The sequence below is a fragment of the Saccopteryx leptura genome, chromosome 13 (genome assembly GCF_036850995.1).
Source record: "Saccopteryx leptura isolate mSacLep1 chromosome 13, mSacLep1_pri_phased_curated, whole genome shotgun sequence".
NCBI lineage: Eukaryota > Metazoa > Chordata > Mammalia > Chiroptera > Emballonuridae > Saccopteryx > Saccopteryx leptura.
This window is the reverse complement of record NC_089515.1, coordinates 24,954,420-24,972,510: the sequence shown is the minus strand read 5'-3', so window position 1 is coordinate 24,972,510 and position 18,091 is coordinate 24,954,420. Positions and strand designations below refer to the sequence as shown.

The following is an 18,091-nucleotide window of genomic DNA, read 5'->3' as shown; positions in this document are numbered from 1 at the left end:
CCTGACTGGGGATCTAACCTGCAACCTTTGCTCTTGGGGATAATGCTCTCATTAACTGAGCTATCAGCCAGGGTTTGCATAATGAGTTTGAGGTGTCTGGTCTGGTCCTTTGTTTGGCGGTAGATTTGGGAATTCTCAGCAGAGGCACGGTGCCTAACTCCATTTTATGCGGTTACCTAGGGAGACTGTGTGTGGAAAGGAGGTAACAGGGATTGGGCCCTGAAGAAAGTGGAGCTGACTTTTGTCCCTCTTTCTTTACTTAGAAAGTTCCTTAGGGGACACGCAGAGGCCATGCACTGGGGAATGCTCATGTTCTGTTTTCCTAGTGAAATGGTTTCCAGTGGTACCCCCCCCCCCCTTTGTCAGTGAGCTCTTTATTCTCTGCATAGTGTAAAGGGCAGAGCGGTGGCTAATCTCAGGGTATCATCAGGTTTGGAGCAGCTCTGAGGGCTTTGGACATACTGATCTTCTCAAGAAACTTGGTGCAAATAGGAAAGGCAGCTGGCGCCCCAAGCTGTGCTGAAATTTGGACGAGTGGTCCTTGGACCTGCTTGGCACTGGTCTGGGCTGCAGAGGTGGAGAACAGAAGGGTGGCCTCCTGGGCAGAACCCCACAGCTGCTGGAGGTTTTCAGTGCAGGTCTCTGTAATGTGTGGGGCCAGTGGGGGCTAAGGCTAGACTTTGCCCTCCACATATCAGAGACATGTAAGGGTGTGATGTGCACTTGGAGGGAGGTCACTGAAGGACAAGAAATCTGTGACTCTGTTCCCCTGGGAAAGGACCTAGAGGCTCCATTTTCCTGGGAGAGAATATCCAGCCCAGTAAGGCAGGAACTAAGCCTAATTCCCAAGGAGAAGGGCTGGTTAGAAGGGAAGACCAACCCCAGGACAAACAGCTGGTCTGCCCAGCTCTCCATTTAGCCCAGGACTCGGGAGTCGGGAAGGAAGAAGGGGAAGAAGGAACAACAGGAGTTTTTATAGAGAATGAAGTGACATCACCCCTAGTTCTGGAATTGGACTTGCCTGGCCTCCTGTGCCATATGTTTCCTGAGGCAAATGGTCCCCTCTTCCTTTTCTTTTGACACCAGCATCAAGCTTGAGACAGCCACAATCCCTAGACCTGACTTTAGAGGTACCACCTTTTCAAGGTCAGCAGCAGCCTTAGCTGGCCCAGAACTCTTTGTTTCAGATAATAATGGAAGTATTCAGACCACCCCCCAGAGGAAGGGAGCAGTGATCACGGACCTTTTTTGTCACACCCTGTGTGTCCACCCAGTAGGTACACTCAGCCAACAGATTCTGTGAGAAGCCTGGCAGCTAGACCTGCAGGCACAGTAGTGAACAAGGCATAATCCTGCCCTGTGGGGTTTATGGTCTAGACCAGAGATTATAAACAATTCCACTCTTCAGGCTGGCACAGCCATTCCTACACTCACCAAATACCGGGACAAAGCTAGCCTCTCCCTGGGCACCTCCTTGAGCAGGATCAGAAGTTCTTGAGCTGGAAACAATTTTGAGAAGCCATCTCATTTATCCTTCTGCAATAAGACAGTTAGAACCCCTCATCCGCTCCCTGCCAGACTGGGAGAATCTGTAATATATTTTTTAAAATTCCTATTGGAAAAAATCCCAGTGGCCCCCTTTTCTTCCTGCCAGTATTTTAGCAGCCTCTGCGTTAGAAAAATTCTTTGTTCTGACCCAGATCCCACCTTCTGCCACACATGCCAGTTTCCTCTCTTGTTTTTCTTTCTTGGAAGATGTGAGAGCCAGGTGCTCCCTGGGAGGGGCTTCATCTGCTGGTCAGACAAAACCACTTTAGCTGGAGAAGCTCTCATGTTGAAGAAGTCCAGACCAAGCCAGGCCTCTCTAGGGGACTTTAAAGACTGGATGATCCTGTCACTTGGCTATTGCCTGGGCAGTCTGCTTTTAAAAAGAGACCTGACATGCTCCAGGTTCTGTTTACCCTGAGGCCAGGTCATTCCAAACTCATGTTTCAGAGCTTAGAGGTTGCGTCCAGCCAGCCTGGTGGGTGGTAATCAAACACAGGTGGAGACCATCTGGCTGGGCCTGTCCCTTCCAGCCAGTCCTATGAGATCTGGCCTGCCCACCACAGAGCTGGCTTAGAAAGTGCCCTGTGTGGAGGCAGATGGTATACATGTGCATGTGTGTGCATGCACACCCATACATGCGGGTGCACAGCCCTCCTTAGAGAGTATTAGGTGCTGCTTGAATGCATATGACTTCTTCTCTCTGCATCCAAGGGTTCCCCCATTGCATGTCTTGAAGAATGTGTTTCTTTTAGTCTGTTTCTCAAGATTTTGTGGTTAGAGATTATGTATTTCTCTTGGCCCAAGATGAAAAGCCCTGGAGTAATAGTCTAATACATTTTACAAAGCTGCCTCTACTTGGAGGCTGCTTGAAATCTTCCCTTTGACTTAGTGACCCATCTCCTTTTATAGAGTTTTAACTCACGTCAGTCTCGTGACCCAGGTTTTCACACTTCTGTCATCCCTGCAGCCCTGGGGAGGCAGCTCTTCTGGCCATAGTTCACTTAGCTAGTCCCTCCGCCTCCCTGTATGGAACTGCCCAAAGCAGGGCAGTTCAGCAAGTAAAGAAAATAGCTTGCACTGTGTCCTGCCAAGCATCCTCTAGTGTGGTCTCCAAAATTCTAGGAGTGTACCCTCAAAATGGATTTTGTTTGCCACATTGTCACGTGCTCAGAGGAAATGCAAACCGTGAACACCTCCTTTGAATATAATTGGGTATGACCATGATGACTTTAAGAATGGATTTCTTGGCCCTGGCCGGTTGGCTCAGCGGTAGAGCGCCGGCCTGGCGTGCGGGGGACCCGGGTTCGATTTCCGGCCAGGGCACATAGGAGAAGCGCCCATTTGCTTCTCCACCCCCCCTTCCTCTCTGTCTCTCTCTTCCCCTCCCACAGCTGAGGCTCCATTGGAGCAAAGATGGCCCGGGCGCTGGGGATGGCTCCTTGGCCTCTGCCCTAGGTGCTAGAGTGGCTCTGGTCGCGGCAGAGCGACCCCCGGAGGGGCAGAGCATCGCCCCCTGGTGGGCAGAGCGTCGCCCCTGGTGGGCGTGCCGGGTGGATCCCAGTCGGGCGCATGTGGGAGTCTGTCTGACTGTCTCTCCCCGTTTCCAGCTTCAGAAAAATACAAAAAAAAAAAAAGGAATGGATTTCTTTTCAGTCCCTTAAAGAATGTAGCTATGAGAGGTGATGTCCCCACCACAGCAAGTGCAGGAAGCCTGCATTCACCCAGGCACACAGCAGGGCTAGGGCTGGTGTCAGAGCTTCTGAGACTGAGTAGCTTTCTGTCTAGTCTCTGGGCCTGGCCTCTTGGGGTTAGTGATGATGGTGTTGTTGTTGTTGTTGGTGGTGGTGGTGATAATGAAGAAGATGAAGAAGAAGGAAAGATACCACATGGAATTTTATGTTGGGCATTGACTGTATCACCGTCCCTTCAGAATTTCCCCCTTTGACCACCTGTTCCAGTAGCTTGTTGGCAAGGAGGTGTGGGCTGTCATCTTAGCTTATGGTTTGTATTTGTATTGCTGAGGAGCTTACACGTGTATGATCATTGTGACTCATGTTTGTACAAGATATAATTACTGAAAATTATATCATGAACATATTTTAACTTTTAACCCTTCCCATGCTGGCAGGCCTCCTGAGCTCTCAAGAACTCTCCCTGACACGTCCTTCACCTGGGCAGGTCTGTCACCCCCCCACTCGGGCCTTGCTCTCTACTCCATATCGTTGCCCTCTGGCAGAAGTCCATTTTAGGGACTTCCCCAGAGACTTGGGGCTCCTGAGCATTTTCTAGTTCTTGTCATTCTTACCTCATCATCACTGTGATGAGTGTGACTACAGAGGCAGTTACTCTGATCATTCTGGGCCACCTGGGGGTGGGAAGTGAGGGCAAACCTTGCTTCCTCAGGTTCCAGTGATTGAAGAGTACATACAGGATGCTAGGTTTCAGGAACCACCTGTGCTGACTGATAAATACACGGGGGTGCTGGGTTTCAGGAGAATACAGGCTCTCCCAGTATTGGGAATCTGTGACCTGTCTCCAATGCTGAGTTTGGAGGCCAGCCCACCAGCCCAGCCCAGCCCAAGGCTTGCACCCTTGTGGGCCACAGTGGGGGTGGGAGTAGAGAAAGGGTCTCATCCTCATAGAGCATACAGCTGGACTTGTATCTTAGCAAACTTAGTAGGTGCTTATTAACAACTTAAAGGAACATGGAGTGTGAATAAGAAAGCGTTTCAGCCCTGGCCAGATAGTTTGGTTGGTTAGGACATTGTCCTGAAGCACAGAGGTTGCTGGTTTGATCCCTGATTAGGACACATATAGGAAGAGATGTTCCTGTCTCTCTCCTGCTCTCTCCCTTTCTCATTTTAAAATCAATTAAAAAAAAAAAAAAGAAAGCTTTTCAGTAGTGGACCCTCAATCACACAGAAAGGAATGTCCCAGAGCCTCCACATGTGGAACTCATAGTTCAGAGTGCCATCAGGGGAATTTGATTGGCTGGGCCAAGATCATACAGAAGTCCTGTAGCTAACTGGAGGGTGAGGCTGGAGATCTGGGCCCTCACAGGCTGCTGACTGAGGTCCTGTCTCCCCGCAAGGCTCACACGCTTGGAGATTCCTCTGAGTAGGGGGTTTAGATGCTAAGGCCACCAAGAATGAGAGAGAACTTTAATTAGACTTTTAAAACATTGTTTTTCTTTTTCTTAAGGTAGTTGAACTAAAAACATTTGCTTTTTATTACTTTCAGATTTACAGGAACAGATGGACCTAGTGGTTTTGGCTTTGAGTTGACATTTCGCCTGAAGAGAGAAACAGGGGAGTCCGCTCCCCCAACATGGCCAGCAGAGCTAATGCAGGGCTTGGCCAGATACGTGTTCCAGTCAGGTAAGAGCCCCAAGAGCTGGCTGGTGCGGTGGTTTTATTATCATGAGTTTGGTTGGCTTGGGAACTTATAGAGGTGTGTGTGTGTGTGTGTGTGTGTGTGTGTGTGTGTGTGTGTGTGTGTGTGTGTGTGTGTGTGTGTGTTTTAAATTTATTTATTTTTTTTGTATTTTTCTGAAGCTGGAAACAGGGAGAGACAGTCAGACAGACTTTGGTTGGCTTGGGAACTTATAGGTGTGTGTGTGTGTGTGTATTTTTGTGTGTGTGTGTGTGTGTGTGGCAGAGACAGAGAGAGTCAGAGAGAGGGACTGACAGGAAGGGAGAGAGATGAGAAACATCAATTCTTCTTTGCGGCTCCTTAGTTGTTCATTGACTGCTTTCTCATATGTGCCTTGACCGTGGGGCTACAGCAGACTGAGTAACCTCCTGCTCGAGCCAGCGACCTTGGGTCCAAGCTGGTGAACCTTGCTCAAACGAGATGAGCCCGCGCTCAAGCTGGCAACCCCAGGGTCTCGAACTTGGGTCCTCCGCATCCCAGTCCCATGCTCTATCCACTGCGCCACCGCCTGGTCAGGCTGTATTTTTTTAATTTATTTATTTTTTTGCATTTTTCTGAAGCTGGAAACGGGGAGAGACAGACAGACTCCCGCATGCGCCCAACCGGGATCCACCCGGCACGCCCACCAGGGACGACGCTTTGCCCCTCGGGGTGTCACTCTGTTGCGACCAGAGCCACTCTAGCGCCTGGGGCAGAGGCCAAGGAGCCATCCCCAGCACCCCGGGCCATCTTTGCTCCGATGGAGCCTTGCTGCGGGAGGGGAAGAGAGAGACAGAGAGGAAGGAGAGGGGGAGGGGTGGAGAAGCAGATGGGCGCTTCTCCTGTGTGCCCTGGCCGGGAATCGAACCCGGGACTTCTGCACGCCAGGCCGACGCTCTACCACTGAGCCAACCGGCCAGGGCCTACAGGTATATTTTGATATCTGCAGAGTGACCTGTTCTGGGAGTACTGCACCCCATTTGTACCATGAGGGTGACTTTTTTTGCCTGATGTTTTGGAGTGGAAGTTATACCTGGCCATGGAGGGAAGGATATATCTCACTGTGACCTCTGGCAGCAAGTGAGATTCCATGCTGCTGGTCTGGCGCCCTGAGCCCTGTTACAGTTTGCCAGCCATGCTTCTGATTCCCAGTGAGCCCAAGGCCACCTTGGCAGGGAACTGGCTAGCTCTTCTCTGTCTGCCCCATTTTCCGTAATCAGCATAGTCCTGTTCCCTGCTGCCATTGGTCTAAACCATCTCTGGTTTCTGGAGCCACAAGCATACACGTTTCTGGAGCCACAAGCACACATGTTAATCTTGACTAAGACTTGGGCTAACATTAGAGGGTGGGGCAAAGAGAGAGAGACAATTGCCAGGAGCCTGCCCTTCCACAGTGCGAAGGGGAAGCTGGAATCAGGCAGGGCCTTAATAGTCACTGTTTTATTCAAGTGGCCTCCAGGGAATGATCCTGTGCTCCTGTTGCCCCCCTGGAGACTGCTAATGTGGAACCTGAAGTGGGGCTTTGTGCTGGGAACCTTGGTCTCCCACTCGTGGCTCAGCCTGCCTAAAGTCCTCCAGAGGGATGAAATGCTGGAGTGAAATTTAGTTCCTTTTAGGGACAGTTTCATGTCATCTGAACTTTTCTGTGGCTAGGTGTGGCTAATTGCTCAGAAACATTTCCCATATGACCTCAGATTTTGCCTCTGGTTTAATAAGTAGCCCCAGTGTAGGCCAAGACATTTTATCCAACTCTTTTACTCTTTGACTGCTTACAGATAAGGACAGAGCAGCATCGAAGCCAGGGTTGCTCACAATGTGGCACTCAGACCCCCTGCATCAGAAGCACCTAGAGATTGTTCCAAACACACATTCCTGGGCCCCATAGACCTCTGGCTCAGAATCTTCAGGGGTGATATTCCCAAATGCTTCTGGTTGAGACTAAATTTGGAGAACTATAGATCTGGCAGCTTCTCTTAAGTATAGTGACCTTTTTTTCCCCCCAGCCTCTGGTAGGTTATAAATTGGTGCAGTAGAGCCTCTGGGTTGAACTCCTGTGCTCCCATTGCAGACCCGTGGGAGTCAGTTGTTGGCAGGGTGGCTAGCACATATTGGGACTGATACTGCCTACCATCTACCGTTGTGTGTTCTATAGCATAGTCCCGTCCTGGAGGCTGCAGTGAGTCTTCTCTAAGCAAGGGTTCCCAAGCCTGGCTGCTCATGAGATCCCTGGGGAGCTTGTGAACACATTTATTCCCAAAGTCGTCTGCAGAGCTCTGATTCAGTTGGTCGGAGGTAGGACTGGGCACCTGACTTATGGTGGCGCAGTGGATAAAGCGTTGACCTGGAATGCTGAGGATGCCAGTTCGAAACCCTGGGCTTGCCCGGTCAAGGCACAAGAAGCAATTAATGAACAACTAAAGTAAAGCAACTATGAGTTGATACTTCTTGCTCCTCCCCTTCCTCTCTCTTCTCTCTCTGTAAAATCATTAAATTAAATCTTTTTTAAAAAAGGGGGTGGGATTAGGCATCTGTTTCTTTTATTTTTTATTTTTATTTTTTTTCCGAAGTTGGAAACGGGGAGGCAGTCAGACAGACTCCCGCATGTGCCCGGCCGGGATCCACCCGGCATGCCCACCAGGGGCGATGCTCTGCCCATCTTGGGGTGTCGCTCTGCCATAATCAGAGTCATTCTAGCGCCTGAGGCAGAGGACACAGAGCCATCCTCAGCGCCCCGGCAAACTTTGCTCCAATGGAGCCTTGGCTGCAGGAGGGGAAGAGAGAGACAGAGAGGAAGGAGAGGGGGAGGGGTGGAGAAGCAGATGGACGCTTCTCCTGTGTGCCCTGGCCGGGAATCGAACCCAGGACTCCTGCACGCCAGGCCGACGCTCTACCACTGAGCCAACCGGCCAGGGCCAGGCATCTGTTTCTTAAACAGCTTCCAGGGGATTCTAATGCAGCTGGTCTGGGGATGGTGTTTGGGCTGTAGAGAACTATTGACCAAGAAGAAGTAACACTCACAGGATCAGGGGAAGCGGGCTGCCTGGAGCAGCTGGCACGTGTGATTTTGTACTATCCTAGTATGGTTTGAAGAATCTTTTAAAATTCTGCCAGGAGTCTACTGACTGAACACTTTGTGTCCCCTCTCTCCCTTCTTGGGATGCCTGATGCTCACTTTGCTATAGAATTGTCTTTAGAAAAATAGAATTTGATCTGCTATAGGAAAAGGGGTTCTAACGACTAGGCAACCTCTGGCTTGTGTAGACAGGTATCTTTTTACCCAATGCTTAAGCCAGTGCATTTATGTTTGTTTCTACTTACTATACTTGCTCAGGCGGATAGATCAGAGAGATGTAAGACAGGAAGATGTTGTGAATCACTGTCAGGTGGAGTCAAGCAGATGAACCTCTGAAATAGTCCTGATATTAGAGAAATAATAATGAAATAATAAAGTACATGAGTGAAAAAATAGGATTTGATTTGCAAGAGTTCACCCACACTGTAAATGTCACTAGTGACCGTTTTGCAATATTAATGTGATCATCAGTTCAGGTAGATTATCAACAGATTCTATAACCATTGGATGAAAAGATGGTTGGGGAACAAGATATTCACAAGGACTCAAAGAATCCCTCTAGAGATTACTTGGTTATTACAAAGAGAAAAAGAATTCCTTTGCAATGAAAAGATTTAGGTGAACATCATTTTAAACAAATGATCAAATGTAGCAACGCCAATAATGGAACAAATTATTAGCCTGACCAGGTAGTAGTGCAGTAGTTAGAGTGTCGGCCTGGGACACTGAGGTCCCAGCTTCCAAACCCCAAGGTCATCAGCTTGAGTGCATGCTCATCTGGCTTGAGGGCAGGCTTTCTGGCTTGAGCATGGGATCCTAGACATGACCCCATGGTCACTGGCTTGAGCTGAGGGGTCACTGGCTTGGCTAGAGCTCCCCCCACCCCACCCCACCCCATCCCATCCCATCCCATCCTACCCCGGTCAAGACACATATGAGAAAAAAATCAATGAACGACTAAGCTGCCGCAACTATGAGTTAATGCTTCTTATCTCTCTCTCTCTCTCTCTCTCTCTCTCTCTCTCCAGTACAACATGAGCTAAAAAAAAAATAAAAAATCCTATTAGGCACCTCTTTGTGTGCTGCAGTATGAAGTACAAAATCATAACTATGTAGCACTTTTCCAAAAGATTTCACCTGAATTGAATCTTTTTTTTTTTTTTTGTATTTTTGTATTTTTCTGAAGCTGGAAACGGGGGGGGGGGGGGGGGGGGATCAACCCAGCACGCCCACCAGGGACGACGCTCTGCCCACCAGGGGGCAATGCTCTGCCCCTCCAGGGCGTCGCTCTGCTGCGACCAGAGCCACTCTAGCGCCTGGGGCAGAGGCCAAGGAGCCATCCCCAACGCCCGGGCCATCTTTGCTCCAATGGAGCCTTGGCTGCAGGAGGGGAAGAGAGAGACAGAGAGGAAGGAGGGGGTGGCGGGGGTGGAGAAGCAAATGGGCGCTTCTCCTATGTGCCCTGGCCGGGAATCTAACCCAGGTCCCCCGCATGCCAGGCCGACGCTCTACCACTGAGCCAACCGGCCAGGGCTGAATTGAATCTTGAGCAAACAAAAATCCAGATTGTGAGACATTTTATAAGACAACTGCATTGACTCTTCAAAAAATGTCAGTGCTATGAAAATATAAAAAGGCTAGGGGTGGGGGCTATCCTAAATTGAAGGAAATATGACAGTTTAAATGCACTTATGAACCTTGATTGGATCCTAAATTGAAAAAATAAGGTCTTTTTTAAAAAAGATTTTTATTTATTAATTTTAGTAAGAGGAGAGAGAGAAAGGCGATGGGGGAGGGGGGGCAACAGGAAGCATGCACTCCTAGTTGCTTCTCGCATGTGCTTTGACCAGGCAAGCAAGGTTTAGAACAGACAACTTCAGCATTCCAGGTTGATGCTCTATCCACTGCGTCACCACAGGTCAGGCAAAAAAATAAGATCATTTTTAGGGCAATTGGAAAAATATGAATATAGACTATGTATTAGATAATTGTATTGTGCAATTGTGAAATTCCTTAAGTATGATATATATGGTATAGTTATATAGGATAATGTCCTTGTTCTTAGGCAATAAAAGCTGAAGTATTTATGAATGCAATGACATTATGTCGTCAACTTAATTTTTTCTTTTTTAAAAAGTTTTTTGATTTTTTTTTTTTTTTTTACTGAGACAGAGAGAGGGATAGACAGGGACAGACAGGAACGGAGAGATGAGAAGCATCAATCATTAGTTTTTCGTTGCGCATTGCGACACCTTAGTTGTTCATTGATTGCTTTCTTATATGTGCCTTGACCGTGGGGCTACAGCAAACCCAGTAACCCCTTGCTCGAGCCAGCGACCTTGGGTCCAAGCTGGTGAGCTTTGCTCAAACCAGATGAGCCCGCGCTCAAGCTGGCGACCTTGGGGTCTCGAACCTGGGTCCTCTGCATCCCAGTCTGACGCTCTATCCACTGCGCCACTGCCTGGTCAGGCAGTGTTTTGATTTTGAGAGTATGTTTATTCACTTTTTTTTTCAAGAGAGTGAAAGGAAGGAAGACAGAGAGAGAGAGAGGGAGGGGGAGAGAGAGTAAAAAGCATCAACTTGTTGCTTCACTTTAGTTGTGCATTGATTACTTCTTATACATGCTTTGATGTGGGATTGGTTGGGACCTTGGGTTCAAGTCAAGCCAGTGACCCCTTGCTCAAACCAGCGACCTTGGGCTCAAACCAGCAAACTTGGGCTAAAGCTGATGACCTTGGGATTGTGTTGATGATCCTGCACTCAGGCTGGCAAGTTTGTGCTCAAACTGGCGACCTCAGTGTTCTGGGTCGATGCTCTGTCTATTGCACCACCACCACCGGTCAGGTTGCAACTTAATTTTCCAATGATTCAGCAAATAAAGTCAGTGTGTGGAGAGAGAGAGAGAAGAGAAAGCAAATGTGGTCAAATGTTAACTGTGAATCTAGAGGAAGAGCATATTGGTATTCTTTGTACTATCCAATTTTCAAAATGAAAAATGGTAGCCATTTTGCGAGTATCTGTTGACTGTTGTGTGTTCTATAGTCCCTTCTTCACCAGTGGTCCTTTTATAGTGGCTCTTGTGTGACAGCCATGGTTCTGGCCTGCAGATCATGTCCAACATTTCACAGCAGCAGCAGATGACTATCCTCCCAAAAGTATAATACTTGATTTTCTGTAATATGGTTGTATGACTTAAATAATAGCTAAAACAAATCTACCTTAAATTCTTTTTGGAACATGGAAGGGAATAATAATTATCTCAATAATAGGGAAATGATAAAGAAAAGTATATAGTAACTGATGTGAGCTAGGAGACCATGGCTGTGGGCCTGAATGGTGAGGACAGGAGCTAACGTTGAATCGTGTTGTTCTACATGCCAGGGACCGTTGTAAGTGCTCGTTTAATATGCAGGCAAGCCCTGGGAGTTAGACACTGTGTTATACATGTCTAGCTTTGCAGTTGCAGAAAGCAAGGTAATGCTGAGAGGTGGAGTACTGTATTTAAGATCACACATCTCGAAGGTGAAAAGGCAGAGTTAGAGTCCAGGCAGTAAAGTCTCTTAACCATGGCCCCTGAACTTTATGATGCCTTGCTTGGATATTCTGGGACATTTGGAAAATAGAGGAGGACAAAAGGCTTTCATAATATTATCAAAATGCTCTTAAATCCATCATTCCATTTTTTAACTTTTTACTCATGAAAATTTATATATAAAAAGTACAGCCTGACCAGGCGGTGGCGCAGTGGATAGAGCATCGGACTGGGATGCAGAGGACCCAGGTTCGAGACCCTAAGGTCGCCAGCTTGAGCGCGGGCTCATCTGGTTTGAGCAAAAAAAAAAAAAGCCCACCAATTTGAACCCAAGGTTGCTGGCTCCAGCAAGAGGCTACTCGATCTGCTGAAGGCCCGCGGTCAAGGCACATATGAGAAAGCAATCAATGAACAACTAAGGTGTTGCAACACGCAACGAAAAACTAATGATTGATGCTTCTCATCTCTCTCCGTGCCTGTCTGTCTGTCCCTGTCTATCCCTCTCTCTGACTCACTCTCTGTCTCTGTAAAAAAAAAAAAAAAAAGTACAGCTTGTCTGACCTGTGGTGGCGCAGTGGATAAAGTGTCGACCTGGAACGCTGAGGTTGCCGGTTCGAAACCCTGGGCTTGCCCAGTCAAGGCACATATGGGAGTTGATGCTTCCTGCTCCTCCCCCCCTTCTCTAAAATGAATAAATAAAACCTTAAAAAAAAAAAAGTACAGCTTGATGAGTTCTCAACAAACCGAACACACTCATATGACCTGCACCCTAATCAAGAAACAGACTAGTTTTTCCGAAACCTCCCTGTGCCAGCTTTTAATCATCATCTCTTCTCTTTCTACTTTACTGCCCAGTACAGATCCTCAGCACCATACCCCTGAACTTGTTGGCGATAGGCTAAGCAGCTTCCATTTCCACACCTCTCCCTGTGCTGTTTGCCATCCTGCACGCGCCTTCCAGATCAAGGGGACAGCGCAGTATGGATGGTTAAGAGCATGGCCCCTGAATCCAGATTGCTTGCATTCTTATCTCAGCTCTGCCAGTTGCTGCCTTCTGACCTTGGGCAATGTAACCTTTTTACTTATCTACAAAGCAGGGATCATGAGGTTACTTAGAGGATGAAATGAGTTAATACCTGTCAAAAATTTAGAACATAGCCTGAACAGGTGCAGTGGACAGAGCATCAGGCTAGTATGCTGAGGACCCAGGTTTGAAATCCCAAGGTCGCTGGCTTGAGCGCGGGCTCACCAGCTTGAGCAAAGACTCACCAGCTTGGGCGCAGGTTCGCCGGCTTAAGTGTGGGATTATAGACATGATCCTATGGTTGCTGGCTTGAGCCCAAAGGTCACTGGCTTGAGTCCAAGGTCGCTGGCTTGAGTTTAAGGTCACTGGCTTGAACAAGGGGTCACTTGCTCTGCTGGAACCCTCTGGTCAAGATATGTATGAGAAAGCAATCAGTGAACAACTAAGGTGCCTCAATGAAGAATTGATTTTTTTCATCTCTCTCCTTCCTGTCTGTATCTCTCTCTTTTTGCTAAAAAAAAATTACAGCATAATATTACCTACAATTATTATTATTATTCAGTCTTTTAAAATTTTACATGGATTAAGAAGGTGGGTGCTGCCTGACCTGTGGTGGTGCAGTGGATAAAGCGTCGACCTGGAAATGCTGAGGTCGCCAGTTCAAAACCCTGGGCTTGCCTGGTCAGGGCACATATGGGAGTTGATGCTTCCAGCTCCTCCCCCCTTCTCTCTCTCTGTCTCTCTCTCTCCCTCTCTCTCTCCTCTCTAAAAATAAAAAAATTAAAAATTAAAAAATTAAAAAAAAATAAGAAGGTGGGTGCTTTGGTCTTTTTTTTTTTCCCCAGTGACAATAAATACTCCATTTAACAATAAAACCCTGTTAGGAAGGAAATGCCTTGCTTGTCCCTGAATTGGATGCTTGCTTCAACTGACATAGTGACATTTGGTACTATATTTTTTATCCCACATAGAAATCAGTACTAGTGATACAGATAAACTTACCTTGTTTTGTTCATCACATCATACAACAACAAAAAATTCCATTCAACTGTGGCTTCTTGATTCATATAGTTGACAGTGCCTATAAAGCCCCATACAAATGAAGTCCTGTTCTCAGTGCAGTGGAGCCCAGGCAGTTTAGTGGGACCTTGTAGTAAATCCTTTTATAGGTGAAGAATCATTTTATAGTGTGAATATTTTCCCCTTATGGTAACTGTTTTATAAGACTGGGGTTAGGCATTTCAGGTTTTCTCAGAGCAGGGCACACACCCCGATGCTGCAGAGAACCGCCCTGTGACGTGTAGGCATTGCTCTGCCCCCAAGGGTTACACTCTGCAAGGTTCACACCGATGTTGTTATACAGAACATGTATTTTATGTTTGATGTGTACATAGATATACCTACATGTGTAGCTAGCGGCAGAGTTCTGTTTGATGGTCTTGCCTCACTTGTGCTGTCCACCTTCAACCCAGTGGCTATGTGGAGAGCCCTCCCACTTTCATGTGAGAACATGCTAAGCAGTGTTATCAAGTAAGTGGAATGCTTAGACGTGCGCTTGCAGATCTAAGAGGCATCCACAGCTTTCCTGCCCAGGCTTGGAAGTAGCATCAGAGCAGTGGTAGGCAAGGGAAAAAGGACGACGAGGAGATTCTGGGGGGTGGCAGTGCCCTCACTGGCTGTGGTGCTGTGTGAAGCTGCCCTGAGGAATGACTTGGAAGGAACGTAGCCCCAACCTGCCCAAGGACGGGTACTTTGTTGTTGGTTTGCTCAGAGGTGGGAAGCTGGGCTGTAGAGAAGAGGAAGCAGAGATGAGAGAGGCCAGGGAAAGATGGGTGTCCAGAGAAGGTGATGGTTTCAAGAAGTGGGGGTGGGGAGAGTTCGTGTTGATATCAAGTGTTTATTTTATTTGAGACACTTCTAGTTATACGAAAATGACAGAAACCTAACTCAAACTACCTTTATAACAGGCTTTATTGGCTCAGGTAACTGGGACACTCAGGGTTTCAGCCACAGGTTAGTCTGTCTTCGAACAGTGTCCTTAGGGTTCTAACACATGTGTTGATCATGTACCAGACTGACTCTCCCCATATGCCAGGAAAGATGAACGCCCCCAGTTTGAGTTTCTGGTTCTCTAGTTTGTAGTCCCAGCAGGCAGAAGGCTTTATTCTTCCAACATCTCTTTGTTAATCCTGGGGAAGGACTCAGATTAGTTCTGCCTGGGCCATGTGACCACCCCGGTTGGTGGTGGTGGTCCAGATGGAACACCAGGGTTTATGTTCTCCCACACTCCTCACTTCTAACCACATGGAGTAGGAGAGAAGTCCTCTCTAAAGCAAAGGGTAACCACTGGCAGGGAAAGAACAGGTCTAGTTCTGGGTAGGCAAAATCAGTTGCTCTCACAGGGCCAGAGGGGAATCTATTCCCTCAGTAATCCAGCCGTGCAGGTATGCTTGGAAGTCGAGTCATTAGAGGACAACATAGACAGCAGGCATGTTTTGTCCTGTGTCGTATATGCTGGGATGGTTTTGGCTCTGAAGTAACAGAACACCCTGCCTAAAATGGCCTAACAATAAGGGCACTTGTCTTACACAGCAAGTCATCTGGAGGTGGGGCAGGTCCAGGGTTGGTTGTCATCTATTCAACAGTGTTATTAAGGTCCTGAGTTCTTTCGAACTTCTTGCTCTGACTTCCTCAGCCGTTTGGCTTGTCTTTTTAAACTGGTTCCCTCATATTCCAGAGATGGCTGCCATAATCCCTCATGTCCTGGGATCACATTTGACCAAGTGTCAGCAGTAAAAGAGACACTCTGTACTTTGTCTCTTTTTTTTTTTTAATTTTTAAATTTTTTTATTATTTTTATTTTTGTATTTTTCTGAAGCTGAAAATGGGGAGAGACAGTCAGACAGACTCCCGCATGCACCCGACCGGGATCCACCCGGCACGCCCACCAGGGGCTGACGCTCTGCCCACCAGGGGGCGATGCTCTGCCCCTCCGGGGCAGAGGGGGCGTTGCTCTGCCGAGACCAGAGCCACTCTAGTGCCTGGGGCAGAGGCCAAGGAGCCATCCCCAGCGCCCGGGCCATCTTTGCTCCAATGGAGCCTTGGCTGCGGGAGGGGAAGAGAGAGACAGAGAGGAAGGGGGGGGTTGGAGAAGCAAATGGGCGCTTCTCCTATGTGCCCTGGCCGGGAATCGAACCCGGGTCCCCCGCACGCCAGGCCGACGCTCTACCTCTGAGCCAACCGGCCAGGGCCACTTTGTCTCTTTTAAAGACCAATCAAGACCTCCACAGAACTGCCTTCATTGATCTCCCCTTGCATCTTGTTGGCTAGTTTACCCGTATGTCAGGAAAGTAAGACAGTCTGGTTGGTTTACTCATCAGTATCCACTTCCTAGGGCTGGGGATGGGCCCTGGTTCCCTGAAGGTCACGGCCAACGAAAAGCAGAGGAAGGAAATTGGGTTCTGTTAATAGGGAGGGGATTGACCACCAGGTTGGCAAAACAGGATTTGCACTTCCACCCATGAAGCCCCAGCCCTACCAGGGGTCAGAGAAACCCTGCATATTGATCAGGACGCTGGGCCGGTACAAAAGTGTCATGTGGAAAGAGAGTGTTCCAGTCATGAGTACAGGGTGGCTGTCGTTTCACCTGCTACAGCAGATTTAGAACCAAATCCAGCTTCTAGTATGAATCATTTGGAAAGTTCTACAGTAAATATATCAGCAACTTCATCAGTAGGCACCTAACTTTTTTCCTTCCTACCTTGCAGTCAGTTTCTCTTACTTCCCCATTCCCTTTTGATTTTATGATCAGCTTATTCTTTCTTCTCAGATTGCCAGTGACTGCTCCCCTGCCCCCCACCCTCTGGGTTTCATTAGAAAGAAACCATTTCCAACCCAGCAGGACTTGATTTCTCAGCTGTGCTCTTACAGGAGAGGTTGTCTGCTCTTGCTTCTGCCATTGGTAGGCCTTAACCACAAATTCCAAGGCAATTTCACTGGAGTTTTAAGAGAAACATGGCCCCCAACCTGTAACTGACACTGGAAATTCTAGTGCCTTTGCTTGCTGCTGTTTAATGGCAACCTCATGACATGTGCTGAGTTGGCTCAATTTGTGATTCAGGCCCAAGAAGGGAGATGAGATGGTGCTGCGTGAGCATCCTGAGCCATCCGAGCTGGTGGCTGATTTGACTCGGTGGTACTGACAGACTAACACCAACAGAGATTTTATTTTACAGTTTCTTTCCTTTTCCCACTTATAAAAGAAATACTTGCTCAGTTTAAAAACTGAAACATGGAAATACATGACCCAGAAAGTGAAAATCCTTTACAATTCATTCCCCTTGGGAATTTCCAACTGGGAAAAGGTTGGTGTTTCTATTTCTAGATTTTTCTTTTTAATGCATATATCTATATAGAATTAACATTTTATTAAAATGGACCATACTTTTCATGCTATTTTTCAGCTAGCTTGCTTTTTTTCTTGATATATTTTGGATACCTTCTTATGTCAGTATGTTTTAACCATACACTTTTTTTCTTTTTTTCTTTTTTTTAGATTTTATTTATTCATTTTTATTAGAGAGAGAGGGGAGAGAGAGAGAGGGAGAGATAGAGAGAGAACAGGGGGAGGAGCAGGAAGCATCAACTCCCATATGTGCCTTGACCAGGCAAGCCCAGGGTTTTGAACCGGCGACCTCAGCATTCCAGGTCAACGCTTTATCCACTGTGCCACCACAGGTCAGGCTTAACCATACACTTTTTTATTATCAAGATATACTGTGCTTCATTTAACTCAGTGGTAGTCAACGTGGTCCCTACTGCCCACTAGTGGGCATTCCAGCTTTCATGGTGGGTGGTAGCGAAGCAACCAAAGTATAAATAAAAAGATAGATTTAACCTACAGTAAGTTGTTTTATAAAGATTTATTCTGCCAAACTTAGCGAAAATCTGACATAAAGTACTTGGTAAGTAATTATTGTGATATGCTTTAGCTTGCTGTAACTCTGCTTTATAAATTTTATAAAGTAAAGTTACTTCCCTACTTTATAAATCACCATTACTGTGGAACCGGTGGGCAGTTAGAAAATTTTACTACTAACAGAGATACAAAAGTGGGTGGTAGATATAAAAAGGTTGACTACCCCTGATTTAACTAGTCCTCTGTTATTGGGCATTTGGGTGATTTCGATTTTTTCTTGCCTCAAATCTGCACTGAGCATCCTTGTGTGTGTGCGTCTTTGCTCTCTCGCCCAGGTATTTCCGTGGGATAGAGTCCCAGAAATAGGATATCTGGGTTAAGGGAAATGAACATTTTAGGTGTTAATAATAGCCATTGCAGATGAATGATTATGTTATTATAATAACACTGTTGTAATCATTCAGTAAATACTATAATTGTTTTTAACAAACAACGGAATGATTGTGATCTAAAATTATATTTATAGCAACAAAGTCTTCTCCTGAGTCCTTGAGAATTGGTCCCCTTTCTTAGGTTACTTGGCCT

At 47.1% G+C, this 18,091-nt stretch overlaps 1 protein-coding gene across 2 annotated transcripts in view; it reads left to right on the top strand.

Moving 5' to 3' along the window:
• Nucleotides 1-18,091, top strand: part of SUFU (SUFU negative regulator of hedgehog signaling) — a 122,632-nt gene that overhangs the window by 32,838 nt on the left and 71,703 nt on the right. For both annotated transcript variants that reach the window (XM_066355962.1, XM_066355961.1), the window contains exon 3: nucleotides 4,789-4,925. In XM_066355962.1, coding sequence (XP_066212059.1) covers nucleotides 4,789-4,925 — 137 coding nt within the window. The remainder of the gene's footprint in view (nucleotides 1-4,788; nucleotides 4,926-18,091) is intronic.